Source organism: Triplophysa rosa, linkage group LG10 (assembly GCF_024868665.1).
Source record: "Triplophysa rosa linkage group LG10, Trosa_1v2, whole genome shotgun sequence".
Taxonomy (NCBI): Eukaryota; Metazoa; Chordata; class Actinopteri; order Cypriniformes; family Nemacheilidae; genus Triplophysa; species Triplophysa rosa.
The window spans coordinates 20,054,608-20,070,383 of NC_079899.1; the positions used below are offsets into that span (position 1 = coordinate 20,054,608).

The following is a 15,776-nucleotide window of genomic DNA, read 5'->3' on the forward strand; positions in this document are numbered from 1 at the left end:
GCTCATTTATGCAGACAGAGGTAGTACATTACGACCTGCAGCATCTTTCTCGTGAGTTCATTCTCAGGTCATATTGTTCTATGATTTTCCAGAAATCTGGCTTCCTCCTCGGGCTTCATACCTGCGTTGATGGCTCACCTCTCTTAACACCTTCACTATTCACTTTCCACACCCACGTTTTGCAGACAGATACCCATGTGAAATGAAGGTACTTTTCTCTACCAGGTGTCAGTTGTGCGTTCTGCATGTGTTTATGTGCTGAACACAAGGAAGTGACTTCACCCCAGGCATATGGCTTTCTTAAAAAATAATTCAGAGGATTTTATTGATTCGTGGGTACCACATCTTTCTGAAAACTGAATTCAGTTTTTCTTATGTGAATCTTATCCAATTCATTTTGAAATCTAATGTCAATTTGCCAATTCCCACAAAATCACACTGACAGCTCAAATTATAAAACATTATTTTAAGCTTACAAATGGAAAAGATTTGAATACAGATTTCTGATACTTGCTCAGAAATTTACATTCCTTTATTTATAACATAAAAAGTAATGGATGACAGCTTCCAATTGGAGTCACCTTTTACATGCTCTCTGACCTCGGTGAGATGCAAACCATGTAATTATTATAATGTCTGCGACAGACAATAACAAATTTATTTGGTTTGGTTGAACACAGGGTATAAATATAAATGATGCAGTCAGAAGTACACACCCTCTGTACCTGCTATTTATCTCCCTGTGATACAACACCCGCCAGGCCTTGCAGGAAGACACAGGCGTTTAAGAATGAAAACAGTTATTAGTCCTGCTCCCTTAACCTGTTCTGTCAGCTACACGCAGTGCCACAGGCTGCGATTACAGCAAGGGAAACCTCGACGGAAACAAAGGAAAAACAGGTTTGTAGGTTGGTTGTTGTGCGTCGGCTTCTTTAAAGCTTCCAGCTCCCATTTTCTGTGGTTTACCTGAACACCGTTCATCTGCGTCAATGCTGACATCACCTTAAGGAACGGGTCAAAGGTGACCTAAGTTCAGAAAAACTGCGCTCAGCAAAGCGCCATCTGTTGGTCATAGGCAGGTAAGTACACAGACGCTTATTATACTTGAGGCCTTTATTTAAAATAGTGTTCATCACTGTACAGAAATATACACTTATACAATCTCTTCTCCCTTCGTCTACACCACTGACAAACATCCGGTATCACTCAAATCTGCAATCTCCCAAACCATTTTTGACAAATGGTAACAAATGCACATTAACAAATATATTGTCACATATGTTACATAAAAATTGCAGGTCACAAATGGCAGTAAACGTTAAAGTATGCGAAATTGTGAGAGACACACTTAGGAATGAGTATCTGGTCCATTTTTACTATATTCAAATATCCGTCACACAGATGCATCTTATGTGTTGATGATCTAAGCAGATTAAAGGCACCTGTAGTGTTTGCGTGTTTGAATCTGCGCTTGGCACAATAATAGGACACCAGTCACAATAATAGGACACCAGTCACTGTGGTCAGGGATGTTCATAAACTGGCAAAAGAAAGTGTTAAAGTCCACATTTCAATCACTATCTGCCTCGTTGTTGTCAGATAAATGCTTTTCCTCTAAGAGGTGTACCTGATAAGACACAAATAATGCAATCCGATTAGATCGTTATATGATAATACTTAGCAGTGTAAAACAATGCTGTGCATCGCGGATACCTGTGGCTCTAATATTCGCTGATAGGCAGGGCTGGAAAGTTCATCGAGTGTTTCCGCTGCAGGTTTATTGAGGGTTTCCGGCAGTAAGAGCCCGAGGCAGCTCGCTGATAAACCGCTCAAACAGAACACCATAAACGGCAAAGAGGCATGCAGTGATCTCTGGACAATATAACCGACAATCAGTGCATAAACATCAACACAAAATCACAGATGCAAGGAAAATTAAGTTACTCAAGCAATTATGCATAAACGTATTCTGATGCATAAAAGCATATACCTAAATAATTAGAATCAGCAATTAAATAAAAAAATGTGTATAGTTGCTCACCATGCTCGGCACGAATGGAGCCAAAATCCCTCCTACTCTACAGGACATGGAACACACACCCAACCCTGCATTCCTAACACACAAACACAAATTAGATTGAATCCAATTTAGCACAGTGAACACTAGAGGGCGGTGTTTGCTTGAGCATGGATCCAACTCTGCAACAGTTTACACAATTTTAATACACATATCTACTATAAAAAAAGCAAATGGATAAGAGCAAAACCACAAGGGTTACATTAAACATACAGTGTTGTCTGTACCTGATCACGGTTGGGTAGAGCTCTGATGTGTACACATATACAATATTAAACGCTGCACTGACCATCAGTTTTCCCACTAGAGCCAGACATGTGGCATTCAGAAAGCACCCTGAAAAAGCAAACAATAGACTTGCAATCGGTTTGTAAATAGAACTTATATACACTTAGAAATACTATACGGTGTAATTGTAAACTTTAACCATTGTATCAAAATGTAAAATTTTAAATTTGCAAAGATAACAAATTGCAAAAGTCTGGAAACAAAATACTAGACTTTTCTGAATAATTTTTGCAATTATTTTTAACTGGATTTTTTCTAGATGTTTCTCACAGGCAGTTCATCACCATAAGTCCATAACTATTAAACTTGTGCCGCTAACATATGACAAGCAGAAATTACCGGAATACTGTCTAGATTTTTCATAACCTAAACCCCCCCCCGAATTTTTTCCTGAAATACATTATTTGAAAAGTTTGCTTGTGCTGTATTTCATTTAAATAAATGGATTATGCTTTGATATTTTATTATCGAATACAATCCTTTTACGGCGATTGTACAATGCAAATAAACTATTTTTGCACCAGCATGGCTATGACTGCAGGCTTTAACCGTGCTTCCACAAGTCTCAGCTTGTCACTGAAGTTGTCTCTTTTGTTGCAGCAGAACAACAACACACGTTTCAAAAGAAAATGTCAAGGCTTTTATATAAAATGAAATCAGTTGATAATGCCCATGTGGCGCACACATCCTGTTACACACCACTTCATATTGTAGTGTTTGTTTTTATGTTAAACTATATGACAGATAACCTGAACCAAACCGGAGAATTTGATTTACATGAAATTGTATTTTATTTATTTTAAAAACTGATTACCTGAGACCGGTACAAACATCGTGAGCAGACAAGACACACCAGCAAAGGCAAGAAAGACAGCCAATGACTTCCGCCTACCTGCCCTGAAATAAAACCACACACACAAACTAAATTGTGGATTATATCACAGACGCATACCAATAAACATGTGAGAGAGCTGAACATTGCAGGAGTTTGATGGTGTGAGACTCAGAGTATTTACCACTGTTTGTTAATGAAGTACATGCAGAGAGGGTAAGCAGGAAGTTCCACCAGCCCGTACATTGCAACACTAAGATAGCGATTTCCTTTATCTTCACTGGCATTGAGGGTCAACCCGTAATACACGAGGCTACAGACATACCTGCAATATACAAACATACACAGCAAAATAAAAAGTTATGTATAAATTATTATATACATTCAAAGACGTACAAATAAAGACCAGCTTTTGGCAATAAAAATGGTTCAACTTTATTTTAGAGTATGTGCACTTGCACCCAACAAAATAATGGTAACCATGGGCTTAATATGGGATAGGGTTAGTTTAAGGGTTGTAGTAATAATACAGCTACATGTACATAGTACATACATGTAGAAGAGGACTGTAAAATAAAGTGCTACCAAAAGTCTTCAAAGTTTTTAAATCTAGTATGGTTAGGGGTTTGAACAGACCAAATAGAAAACAATAATAGTCACAGAAAGCATTGTTTGTAATGCTGAACAATGACATTGCTGCAGTACTCACCATACATACATGAGCACCACAGTTCTCCGGCGTAGTACGGGATGTGTGACCAGCTGGAAAACCCCAGGACTGGACCCATCAGGAGTGCTAGTGCTGACGGTCCGGCAGAGTTTAATTGGAATTCTGCCTTTGCCGTTCCTCACAGCGAAATACTGCAGAATGTCCTCAGCCTGCTTCGTATGACCCCGAGAATACAGCCAGCGTGGAGATTCTGGCAGAGTCCTGAAAATATGAAAACACACCATTACAGAATGATCTGAAAATGAACTGTGCAGACACGCTCTCATATTTTATTATGATTTTTGAAGCTTTCCAGGGTTGCAATTGTTTAAGTACTTGAATTGTTTTATTGCGCTAGCTTTTGGACATTATTAGGGTCGGATTATAAAGCAAGTCTTTACCACATCATTCAGCTTTATTTGCATCGCTAAAGGGACAGATGACCAAAAATAAAAATTCTGTCATCATTTACTCACTCACAACATGTTCCAAATATGTATAAACATCTTTGTTCTGTTGAACACAAACAGCTCTAGGGCACTTTTGACTACCATTGTAATTTTTCCTACTATGGTAGTCAATGGTGGCCAAGAACTGTTTGGTTACAAGCATTCTTCCAAATATCGTTCTTTGTGTTCATCACACAAACAAAGGCATTTATACACATTTGTAACAACTCGAGGGTGAGTAATGACGACAGCATTTTTATTTTTAGGTGAACTGTCCCTTTAAGGTTGTTCTAACGTTCGAACTTGAACTTCTGTCTAGGTTACACCCTTACTAAGGCTATAATGGTTCTCAAAACATCACCAAAAGGAGCTTTACATAGCACAATTTCACTCTAAATAAATCCTTTTCGACTGTATTTTACTAGTTGATTGTCATGATGCCAGGACAGCAGCGATCAAACAGTGCACTCACACGCAAAGCAGGAAGAGCAAAAGTCCAGGACAGTTGGCGGCAGTCGCCAAGCTCCTCCAAGGCCGAACACAATAACCTAAAGCGGCGAAGAGGGAGATGCCCACTGCGAAGGCCATATTAGTCAAGGTTCCTGGAATACACAAACAAATCAGTGTTACATACCCATTCATGTAGAATATTGAATCCGACTAAAAGTCTGCAAACCTGTCATTGCCCAGTACGACTTTCCCACGTATTCCTGAGTGAGGACGAAGCAGACCAAAGCCATGCCTCCATTCATCAACCCTACCAACAGGCGGGACAGGGCGAAGACCTCATAACTGGGGGCTAATGCAGTGCCATATCCAAACAAGACTTCAAAAAACAGACCTGAGAGAGACATGTAAACAAGTCACATTAATATGTTATCCATAGACTAGCTGTGTATAAGGTTTAACGGATTCATGTTCACCCTACCAGTAAGAAAAACCGGCTTTCTTCCGATCTTATCAGAAAGCGGTCCAAACAGGACATTTCCTATCAGGACACCGGCGAAGAAAAGGGACCCTGCCAGGCTCACCTTATAGGCTTCTTCTTTAACCAGAAACCACTGCAAGGGTACAAATAACAGCAAAGATAAACACATAAGTCTTCTTTAAAAGCATAAATTTATCTTGTTGAAAGAAACAAAAAAGAACATCATTACCTCTGTCACAATAGAGCTGACATCCTCAGTAAATGTCACTCCATTAGTTGTATCCCCAGCTTCAGTAACAGGCTGTTTGTGATATTCTGGCACAGCACCCACTAAAACTATCAGCATGGACTGGCATGCCATATAAACCTTTAAAAATACAGATATGTTTTTAAGTTGCTCAGAATATATGTTCACTGATCTATGTTTCAGCTGTTTTTAACCTCTCAAAGTGATAGTTCACCCCAAAATGAAGATTCTGTCATCATTTACTCACCCTCTTGTCATTTAAAACCTTTATGACTTTCTATCCTCAGCAGAACACAAAAGAAGATATTTTGAAGAATGTTGTTAACTGGCCCCCATTCACTTGCATTGGTTGTGTGTCCATACAATAGAAGTGAATGGGGGCCAATGCTTACGTATTGGTTACCAACTTTCTTCAAAATATCTCCTTTTGTGTTCTGCGGAAGAAAGTCATAAAGGTTTGAAATGACAAGAGGGTGAGCAAATAATGACAGCATTTTCATTTTTGGGTGAACTATCACGTTAACATTCTCCAAACTAATCTCAAGTCAATGTCATAAGAGACAAAAGGTAACATCTAAAACGATCAAGTAGCATTCTGGATTGGAAATGTTCTTAAAACTAAATCCCAAATTTAAAAGAACGCTGTGCTTTACACATAGACATAAGAAACGACCACGTGTCCTCTTTATAAAGTCAATATTTACTTTACGTACGTTAGTCAAATCAAGCCAAATCCATATGGATAGATAAGGTGCTACTTTGAATGCTGATAACAGAGATTTCACGAATATACGTTTCTCATAAATGTTTGGCTTTTCTGTAGCATTTGTCCCAGAAAAACGAAGATATTTACTAACTCGTGCACATGACAGTTTTGTGAATCTGCCTGCATCATCACTTACCTGTAGAAAAACCAGGACGGTCACCATCCGCTTCTGATGTCTGCCGAATTCCCCAACCGTCTGGAAAGCCTCTTCTAAATCCATTCCAGGGTCAAATCATCCGAGAGCATCATATATAATATGAATCTAACATTTTTAATCCTTTTAATTGAGACTGCAGCATCAGATGTTTGGCTTCAATCTGCTTTTCCTTTGCATACGAGGAACGAAGGAAGATTGAACACGTGTCACAGTGCGCAGTTCTGATTGGACCACAGAAATGTCAGGCGGGGACCTGAGAGTAACGCGAGAGCTCTTCGAAAGCAGACTACTACGTATGTGCTGGAATTGCTCTCGCGATACTTTGATGTCAGAGGCCGATCGGTCTTCACTGCGTCACATAAAGTAATGGCGGTTTCCCAGACAGGGCTTAAACCTAGTCCCAGACTAATTTAAATGTTAGAGGTGTCTTAATCGAAAACAACTTGCACTGACATAACTTAAAATATATCAGTGCAATTGTTTTGTCTCAAGATGCCCAGCAATGTTATTTGTAAAGTGTGTTTTTAAAACAATTAAATATCCTAATTTAATCAAGGCCTAGTCCTGGTTTAAAATAATCCCTGTCCAGGAAACCGCCCCTATAAATTTTAAAGGGAAGGCGCTTTTGTAGCTCAGACTTCAATGGACAATCGATGTATTTGTTATACATGATTATAACCTAAATGTTAAAGGGAAAGTTTAACCAAAAATGAAAATTGTCATAATTTACTCACTTCTGGGACATCATTGACTGTCATAGTAGGACCGATTAAAATGGTTCAGAACTGTTTGCCTTCCTAAATTCTTCAAAACCTCTCATTTTGTGTTGAACAGAAAAAATTCTACTATGGTAGTGATGTCCCAGAACTGAAAACTTTCTTCCAATTTTTTTTGTGTTCAACAGAACAAAAAATGTATACAAGTTTGAAACAACTTGAGGGGGAGCAAATGATGATAGAATTTAAATTTTTGGGTGAACTATGACCTCTCAAATTAAAAAATGAAACGTACAAGACAACTACAGTGGGCATAATTATACATTTATTTTGAAATATAATTTAAACCAGCTCGACTTTGTCTTCAGACGTAATTCTAACTATTGGTTGTTTTTAACTGATATTGTTATATCATGTCAACCCCCATAGCAGAATGCTTTCAATTCAATTGACCTCATAACCCCTAGACCGAAATAAGGTAACTCCAAAATTTGCAAGCCACTGCTACATTTGCAATTGAGGCCTTATTTAGCAAGTGCAATGACAAACTTAATAAAGAGGCATTTGTAAGATTGAAATCTTTATTAAATGAACCAACTGAATGTCTTTTAGCTCAACTAGTTGTTCTTTAATTTCCAAGAATTTAAGATTCAAAGATAACATAGCTGCACAGTGCACACATAAGCACCAATATTACACAATCTCAGAGTGAATATAAAAGACAACATTAACAACTTTATACATTATAATACACTTTATTAAAGATGGAGTGGATTTTTCTTTAATTGTAAGCATTTAAATCAGAACACATACTCCTAAAACACAAAAGTCTAAACTAGTGAAAAGCAAAGTAACACAATCACCCTGAACATAACATTAGTTATTTATTATTTAAAAACTGTGACAATGAGGTAACCAAACAGACATATAAAAGGTAGACACTCACAACTCATGTTGAAAGACATACAAGCTAAAAAGAATGCTATTTGACATAAAATTAAGGATTAAAAACAAACAATGCGTGTTAATTCTGACACCTCAGTGGTAGTTTAGAACGGGGTGGTGTACACATGCTCTCATTCTCAACCTTTGAGCGGTTTAGTGACTTGTTGCTATTTTCCTTCTTGCCTTTCTTCTATTTGGGAAAAGAGAAAATATTTAGTCAGAAATCTAACCAACATTCAATATGCAGCTCGCACTATAAACCATGTTTTCTTACGCAAGAGATGTTCAAAAGTCTCACCTTGAAGAAGGGAACTCTTCCGCTTTCATAACATACCAAGTTCTCATCAAAGCAAGACTGTTCGGTGGTGTTTCCATCGCTAGAAACACTGACTTCATCCTCCAGAGAGTCCTAAAACAGCAGATTCAAAAACTTAGCCATAGGTCCAAATAAATACATAAAAAAATACATCTAATAAGTTTTATGGTACCTGATCAAGAGGCTTGTCCTCATCTACTTCTATAACAGTCTCACACTGGCTCAGGGCGCTCTGAAGCTCCTCCTGCTGAGCTCTGAACTCCTCCTCCAGTTCCTCTCGGCTCCTCGGCCTGCTCAGAACACGCGGGTACGCATACTCCTTACGCTGAGGGGTGGTTCCTGCAATGACACAAACACTTTACTACTACTACTACCACTGTTTACTCAGAAATACTCATTTATTTAGGGCAATACAAATGTGTGCATAAACCAAACTTCGTTCTCTCTGCTTTTCTCACCAGTTGGTAAATCTTGTCTGAGCTCAGAGCTGAGGAAGTTGTGTACGGTGTCCAGCGCCCGAGTGCTGATGGAGGAGAGGGTCTCTCTGTGCTCCTGCAACGTGGCCTCATCTTTGCCCGTCTGCAATTCCACACGACCCAGGATTCCTTCCACTTCCTGCTGAATTTGACTCAACCTAGCTTCACAGTCCCGAATAGCGTTCTCCCCCTTTTCTTCTACAGACTGTGCACACACATAAAATAAGCATTTTCTTAGATTTCCCAAAGGTGGTAAAAACACACTAGTCTAAACTTAAACATTAATATTTTCATAAAAAAGGCCAGCAAACAGGAAAATCGAACCTTCATTAGGTCTTGCACAGCCGTGTCGGTCTCTCTGATAAGCTTTAGCCGTTCCTGAGTTTTATTCTCGGTCAAGTCTCTTGCGTCGTGACACCACTTGAGTCCCGACTCGGTCAGAGAGTCCAATGACATCTGCAGATGTCCGCAATAACCGACACACTCTTCCAATGCCCGCTCTCCCTCTTCTGTTGCTGCCTTCATCTCTGACATCACTCCATCCACGGAAGAACCCAGCCGAGCACAAACAGACACGGTGTCCTCCTCTGCCGCCATGCACTTACTGTAATAAAAATGAGATTTGTTAACACTGTACATCTTGAGAACTGACGGTACACGTGGATCTCCTCTCACCTCTGTATGGAGCTCTGCAGAGTTTCTAGTGGCATGATCTGGGCAGCAGTTGCCTGTGAGAGACCCTCCAAGTCTGTCTGAGTTTCCAAAGCCAAGAGATTCATTTGGTCCTGCAAACACTGAACCAGCTGGGCCACACGCTGTAGAGAGAAATAGTTATTACAAGTCAAGATAGGGCTGGTTGGCTTGCAAATGTTTTAATCCGGCACTATCAAAAGTTGCCAAAAATATTTTTACTGGCTTAGTTTGGACAACAAACTCCTTAACAATGAAGTATGCTCAGCATTTCAAGTTTACAGAAACAGCCCAAATTAATTGCAGCCTATCGGTTACATTTATAGCCCACAAAGCTGGTAAACATCGAACTCAATCAACTTGACAGAAATGTGTACGCAGTAATGTCAAGCATGATTGCTTTGTAATCCGTTCCAGCACAAGTGTTTCCAAGAATGTGTCATGGCGAGTAGACCTACCGCCTGATGGTTGTTTCCAGTTTGGCAAATTTGCTGTTTTAGATTGTCGTTTTCAGTACGCAGAGCGCTGAAGCCCTGCACGGCACTCTTTCGCATACCGGCCAAAGATTCAACAGAGGAGTTGAAAAACGACATCATTTCTGTCTTCAGACCTTCCATCTGTGAAAATCATTAATCCTAATGATTATCTTGTAGGGATGTAACAATATATTATCGATATCGTGTTACCGCAATAGCAAAATTTCTCAATATTGACTGTATGAAACGACAGTTCTTCTGGGCCTAACAGAGAATGTAAGAAATAACAATACCTAATAATTACCTTTGGCAAGGTCCATCTGGTGCAATTATTTTACAAAAGGGATTTTTAGGTCATTTGACCCATCTCATACTATAAAACTCATACCTCCAAGCAGGATAAAGAAAAAGAGGATGCTTATGGCACGTTTCCAAGTCATCATTTGGCATTTTAAATATTGCAATAATTACCATACTGTGGGCTTTATACCGATGTATTATCGAGCAGAGAGATTTTGATATTGTTAAATCCCTATCATCTTGCGAATCCAATCAAACAAATACACTGGCAAATAGTGTCAATTGGTTCTTCTCACACACACCTGTTCAGCAAGCTCGTGGTATCTATGAAGGGTTTGCTTCAAACTGTCATTCATAGCCATGATGGACCTGACACCTGGCACTGCTTGTGCAACCAGAACCTCTTCTAGATGTTGTTTGTGCTCATCCTAAAAAAGACATTAAATAAGCACTTTCCTTACATATAAATTAAGCTGTACATCAAAGTCTAAATAAAAGCAACAGCTTTTTAAATCGATGAAATCAGAATGAAATCCATCAAAATATTTTTTTTAAACTTTTGTTCTTGTTTGAAATACAGCTGCATGACATTGAAGAAAATGTGATGTGCTCTCTAGCTTTGAAAACCATTAGGGGCAAATAAGAATGTACTCAATTTTCAAGAAATATTACATATTAAATGCAAAATGTCAAAGTCCGCACCAGTATTTCCAGCATACTGTTTTGAGCCTCCTGTGAGAGCTTCTCCTGTTGTAGCACTTGTTCCTTACACCGCTCCACACCTTTACCAACTGCACTTTTAATACTGCTGTACGATTCACACACGGCGCCTGAAGTCTCTTTAAATGTCCTGCTGTTCACCGTCAGCAGCTCACCTACAAAAAGAAACAAAAATCAACTAGGGAATGTTTTGCTGTTTGCCAAAAAGAACAAAATCATTTAGTACTGTTATGTCATTTTTATAGCTCAATCAGCACAAGTTTTTACTTAAAGAGTTAAAGGAAAAATTAAAAGGATATTTCACAGGCAAAACTAAATTTCCTGCTTCAGAAGACTATTATTAAGAGCACAGAGCAGTGTCGAGCAGTTCTTAGATCAAAAAGTCGATGCCCATTCACTCCCATTCTACCGCTTGGAAGTTAAATGATACGCGGTATTATAACTCTGACTGCATTATGCTTCAAGAAAAAGTCATATTCAGTCAGGATGCCTTGAGGGTGTGTAAAACTTAGGGAAATTTGGTTATGCTTGTGAAAAATCCCTTTAATAAGTAAATACAGAAGTTACTTCCTCACCCACTGAATATCGGTAATAGTTAATGATAGCCGAGTGTTTGTGGCCCTGCTCCTGCAGTGTTGTCTGCATGCTGTTGTAGCAGTTCTCCATGGACTGGGCAAAGCTCTCTTGGGCCTCACTATTATGAAGTTCCACATCTTTCTTTCGCTGTAACTTAGCATGAAGACCACTAACATCCTGTGTGCTGGTCTCAGCCGTACTCAACAGCTGGATGAGAGAAAGCAGGTTAGGATGGTGTGCAGATGCATTTCTCTCCACACACACACACACGCACGCACACACACACACACACAAAAAGCTTCTTAATATTTTGACTGTAACTGTATCTCACTGACCTGGTCAGCAGTGCTGTATAGCTGGCCCTCATTGTTCTGGAGCTGTGTAGCAATGAACTCCTCCTGAGTCAGGCGATGCCTGGTCTCCGTTAAGTCCTTGTTGGCCTCCTCCAGTATTTGGTTCTTATTCTGCAGGTCCTCAGTGCACTGGTCCAATTTCTGCTTACTGTCTGTGAACAACTCCATAATCTGCCAACACAAAACAAAATAATCAGCACTTCACAACACTTTGTGACATCACAAACAGAAAATTAGAAGGCAGAGTACATATACACACAAAAGCAGAAATATTTGAAAAAAGAAAACTCACCTTTTTGAGCTCCTCCTCCGTAGCCGCAATTCGCTCCGTGTACTCCGTAATCTGTTCCTCCTGAGACACCAGTTTACTATTCATACTCCTGCAAACAGACAGTGCCAACATAAGAACCTTAAACATTTAGGCTGTTCTTATTTGAATTATTTTCCCCCATTGACTTACTCATAGTTGTCAACAGAGAGATACACTCCATGCTTATCACGGGTGGCAGCCAGATCTCGTTTCAAACGCTCAATCTCTTCTGTGTATTCCTGCAACATTAAGAATGTTTTTGTGACAAATGCCAAACAAGACACCATAAAAATGTGTTAAACTATTGTTAAGGAAACTTGCCTTGATTAGCGTTCTCTTGGTCAGTTTCTGGTTGACCTCTGGCTTGTTCATGATATTCTTAGCCCTGTTAGCATAGTCCAATGTGCTCAGAGTTTCCTAGAATGAAAATCAACATGCTTTACAGGAAAATAGGTAGAACAAGAAAGAGTGAGAGTCCAGCAGTGGAACACACCTCAAGATTGATGGAGGCCGGAGACACTGTGGCAATAATTGAGGTTTTAGTGCGACCTCCAAGGGAATCTTGCAGTATACGGGTGAGTTTGGACTCTCTGTAGGGCACGTGAGGTCCTCTTTCCACCAAAGCCTTGATGACCCGACCAAGAGTCAGCAGAGACTGGTTGATGTTGCCAGCTTCGCGCGCCCGCTTATCCACGGCACCAGATCGTCCGATGTTCTCGCTACCTGCAAGATCCACCTGAATAGAGATGGAACCATGGTGGTTTCATCAAGATGTAACAAAAATATTACTCGTATCCCATAATCTGAAGCGAGTAGACCCACCAAATTCAGTTTTCCAATCTTGACCAGCTCTTCTCCATCTAGTGTGATCTCCTTCATGTGAATGGTCACGGAGAACACAGAGTGGGATCGACTGGTAAAATCAAAGCAGCGTAAGGACATTAAAACAACTCCATCATGCAAATACTTCCTGAGCTGTATTTCCTCTACAGGATGTATGGTGTTGGTTTGATGTGATTACCTGGAATAAGCGTTCATAAGGGTGGAGGCCGTCTTCCTCTTGGCTGCTCCTCTCTCCAAGATCTGATACACCTCGTTCTTGTTGTGCACCGTGATCTCCTCGAGACCTTTAATGACCACACCCCTCTGATACATACACACACTGTTATATTGACAACAGTTTAGATGCATTACAGCTAATTATTTGAACAAACAAGTGCACCTTGTTTCTGGGATCATCAAATAGTTGTAATCTCTCGGTGACATCAGGAGCAGGGCTGAGCAGGTCAAAGAGTTCCTCATTATATATCTCCAGCAAAGAGACTTTCACAGAGAACTCTGTACCATTACTGGACAATTTCTCAAAGATCTGATGAAGAGTTCTGGGAATGATCCCAGCCAAAGGGTCCTAAAGAGGAGAAATTTAAAAGATCAGACAGACATCACAAGAAATCTCGCATGATACAAGCTGACATCTGGAAAGGTGTCAGATATGGAATTTAAACCTTGACCTCGAGACATACCTCTTCCCAAGTAAATTCCTCATTAGGTGACCTCTCGCCCTCCATAGTAAAGGTTTTTCCTGTCCCAGTTTGTCCATATCTTTATACAAACAACAAAAAACCATTGTATTTTTTACACTGCTGTTAAAACATAGCACCTAAAACTATTAATAGGGTTTAATCATTTCAAAAGATGACTAAAGATACCCACGCAAAGACTGTACAGTTATAACCCATGATGACCTCATCTAAAATAGGGCAAACCACACTCCTGTACACATCGATCTGTTTGGCAGAAGGGCCAAAAACCTAAAACCAATTCAGATAAGACATTTAAAAACAGCGCATTGCAATAATTATATCAATCCAGAGGATTTGGGTTAAATAAAATAAGAAAACAGGCCAAAAACTCACCATATCAAAAGTGTATGTTTTCCTGGCTGCTTTGTCTGCAACACCTCCAGTACGGACCATCAACTCTTTTCGGTTCTGGTCACATTCAACGACTGTATGAGAGTTAGATTTACGCTCCACAGTGTTGAATGGCCTGCAAATGACATAAACGTGGAAATATGTCAATGAGACATAGGAAAAAATGGGTTTATATAGCAAAATGTCTATACAGTTCCCATTATAAAGAAGTAAACAAAAAAGAAACCACAATGTTAAATGTAGAAAAAAGTCAATTAATAATTCCTTCTTGAGTTCAGATCAACAACAAACTTGAGTGAGTGGGGAAACTTATGCGGACCACAGCTTTTTGAAAAACCCATATATATGTATATATTCACCTGCATCGTACAACCACTTGTATATTTCTGCCCTTTTCATCTTTTTTGACTGCTGATATCTGAGACGATGCCATGGTAAAGGAGCGTCTTTTGTGCTCCAGATTTGAAACGCCCTTTAAATGTAACCTTTAAAAACATACAGATATTAAGCATCAGAAAACGAAGCCTTTAATTAGTTTAAAAGAATAAACACACAACAAGAAAAATAAATAGACAAAAGATTACATTACAAATATCCGCACCTTACTGGCACTGTCAATGTTATAAACGCCGCCTAAACTAAATAAACCACGAAAAGAAACTTTTGAAAGTAGAACAGAATCGGCAAGCGCACGTACCGTTAAATTGATTTCCTTTTAAAGAAGACCAAATACACGCCAAAATCGTTTAAAATCCTTCCAGAAATGAGGTTTATTTCTATGCCGTCTATGTGCTGTGGTTCTCGTTTAGGGTTTTCAAGCTCAGCAGTTAGTTGACTTTGAATATTGCCCATCTCCAGCTTTAAGCCAATCAGAGTACAGAATTTTTTCACCCGGCCTCTGATTGGTTTACATGGAGGCGACTTGGAGCTGATGCATCACGGGAATGTGGAGTGTTTTGAATGGTGGCGAATGGTGGACATAAAATGCTTAGATTAATATATTGAAAAAGTTTGGATTAAAACAATACATACGTTTCTTTTTGTTTTAAGTGGGGTTGGGGTTAAAATGTATGGTTTTGTAATTACTATAATTGTAATTTTAGTGAATAAAACTAAAACTAAAAAAACTAAAATACTACGTTTCGAATAAACTATAGTACATTTTATGACAAAGTGTTAAGGTAAATTAAAATTAAATTACATGTCCTGTTTAATGTGTATTATATGTTTGTTGCGTCTATCTGTGCACGACTTCCTTCTTTTCATGCAAAGCAAATGTACAGTAGTGGTCTTTATGGTTATGTCAATTTTATAAAGTGAGTTTTTATTCTTTTTCAGTACAGCTCTTATTATAGGCCTATTAAAGATTGCAACAAAACTATCACGAAATGCAATACATCTAATTGTCCTTCAAAATTATTTTAAAAAGACTGTAGTTTCCAAAATCACCACTAGATGGTATTAAAAGGTAAATTATGGGATTACACGTTATCCACTTCATGGCTCAAATT

At 39.0% G+C, this 15,776-nt stretch overlaps 2 protein-coding genes across 2 annotated transcripts; both read right to left on the bottom strand.

Moving 5' to 3' along the window:
• Positions 1–1,111: 1,111 nt before the first annotated feature.
• Positions 1,112–6,657, bottom strand: slc22a15 (solute carrier family 22 member 15). Its single transcript, XM_057344021.1, has 12 exons — positions 6,433–6,657; positions 5,513–5,650; positions 5,284–5,416; positions 5,032–5,196; positions 4,828–4,957; positions 3,907–4,128; positions 3,382–3,522; positions 3,180–3,262; positions 2,305–2,413; positions 2,042–2,114; positions 1,714–1,872; positions 1,112–1,627 (listed from the first exon to the last, which is right to left on the bottom strand). Exons 1-12 carry the CDS (start codon positions 6,514–6,516, stop codon positions 1,571–1,573), a joined length of 1,494 nt encoding a protein of 497 aa, XP_057200004.1. The 5' UTR covers positions 6,517–6,657; the 3' UTR covers positions 1,112–1,570.
• Positions 6,658–7,742: 1,085 nt separating this feature from the next.
• kif11 (kinesin family member 11) lies at positions 7,743–15,069 on the bottom strand. Its single transcript, XM_057344062.1, has 23 exons — positions 14,963–15,069; positions 14,625–14,750; positions 14,248–14,380; positions 14,045–14,142; positions 13,855–13,933; positions 13,554–13,739; positions 13,353–13,477; positions 13,154–13,244; positions 12,825–13,067; positions 12,653–12,748; positions 12,482–12,570; positions 12,314–12,401; positions 12,004–12,192; positions 11,668–11,875; positions 11,075–11,247; positions 10,675–10,800; positions 10,055–10,213; positions 9,582–9,721; positions 9,231–9,510; positions 8,889–9,111; positions 8,603–8,769; positions 8,413–8,523; positions 7,743–8,304 (listed from the first exon to the last, which is right to left on the bottom strand). Exons 2-23 carry the CDS (start codon positions 14,696–14,698, stop codon positions 8,194–8,196), a joined length of 3,189 nt encoding a protein of 1,062 aa, XP_057200045.1. The 5' UTR covers positions 14,699–14,750; positions 14,963–15,069; the 3' UTR covers positions 7,743–8,193.
• Positions 15,070–15,776: the final 707 nt, after the last annotated feature.

Coding starts and splice junctions, on each gene's coding strand:
- kif11 (XM_057344062.1), bottom strand. CDS start 14,698: ATGGCATCGTCTCAGATATCAGCAGTCAAAAAAGATGAAAAGGGCAGA. Junction 14,381..14,624: donor CAAGTGGTTGTACGATGCAG/GTGAATATATAC, acceptor TGTCATTTGCAG/GCCATTCAACACTGTGGAGC. Junction 12,193..12,313: donor CGGAGGAGGAGCTCAAAAAG/GTGAGTTTTCTT, acceptor TTGTGTTGGCAG/ATTATGGAGTTGTTCACAGA.
- slc22a15 (XM_057344021.1), bottom strand. CDS start 6,516: ATGGATTTAGAAGAGGCTTTCCAGACGGTTGGGGAATTCGGCAGACAT. Junction 5,197..5,283: donor AAAGCCGGTTTTTCTTACTG/GTAGGGTGAACA, acceptor TGTCTCTCTCAG/GTCTGTTTTTTGAAGTCTTG. Junction 3,263..3,381: donor TACTTCATTAACAAACAGTG/GTAAATACTCTG, acceptor GTTTTATTTCAG/GGCAGGTAGGCGGAAGTCAT.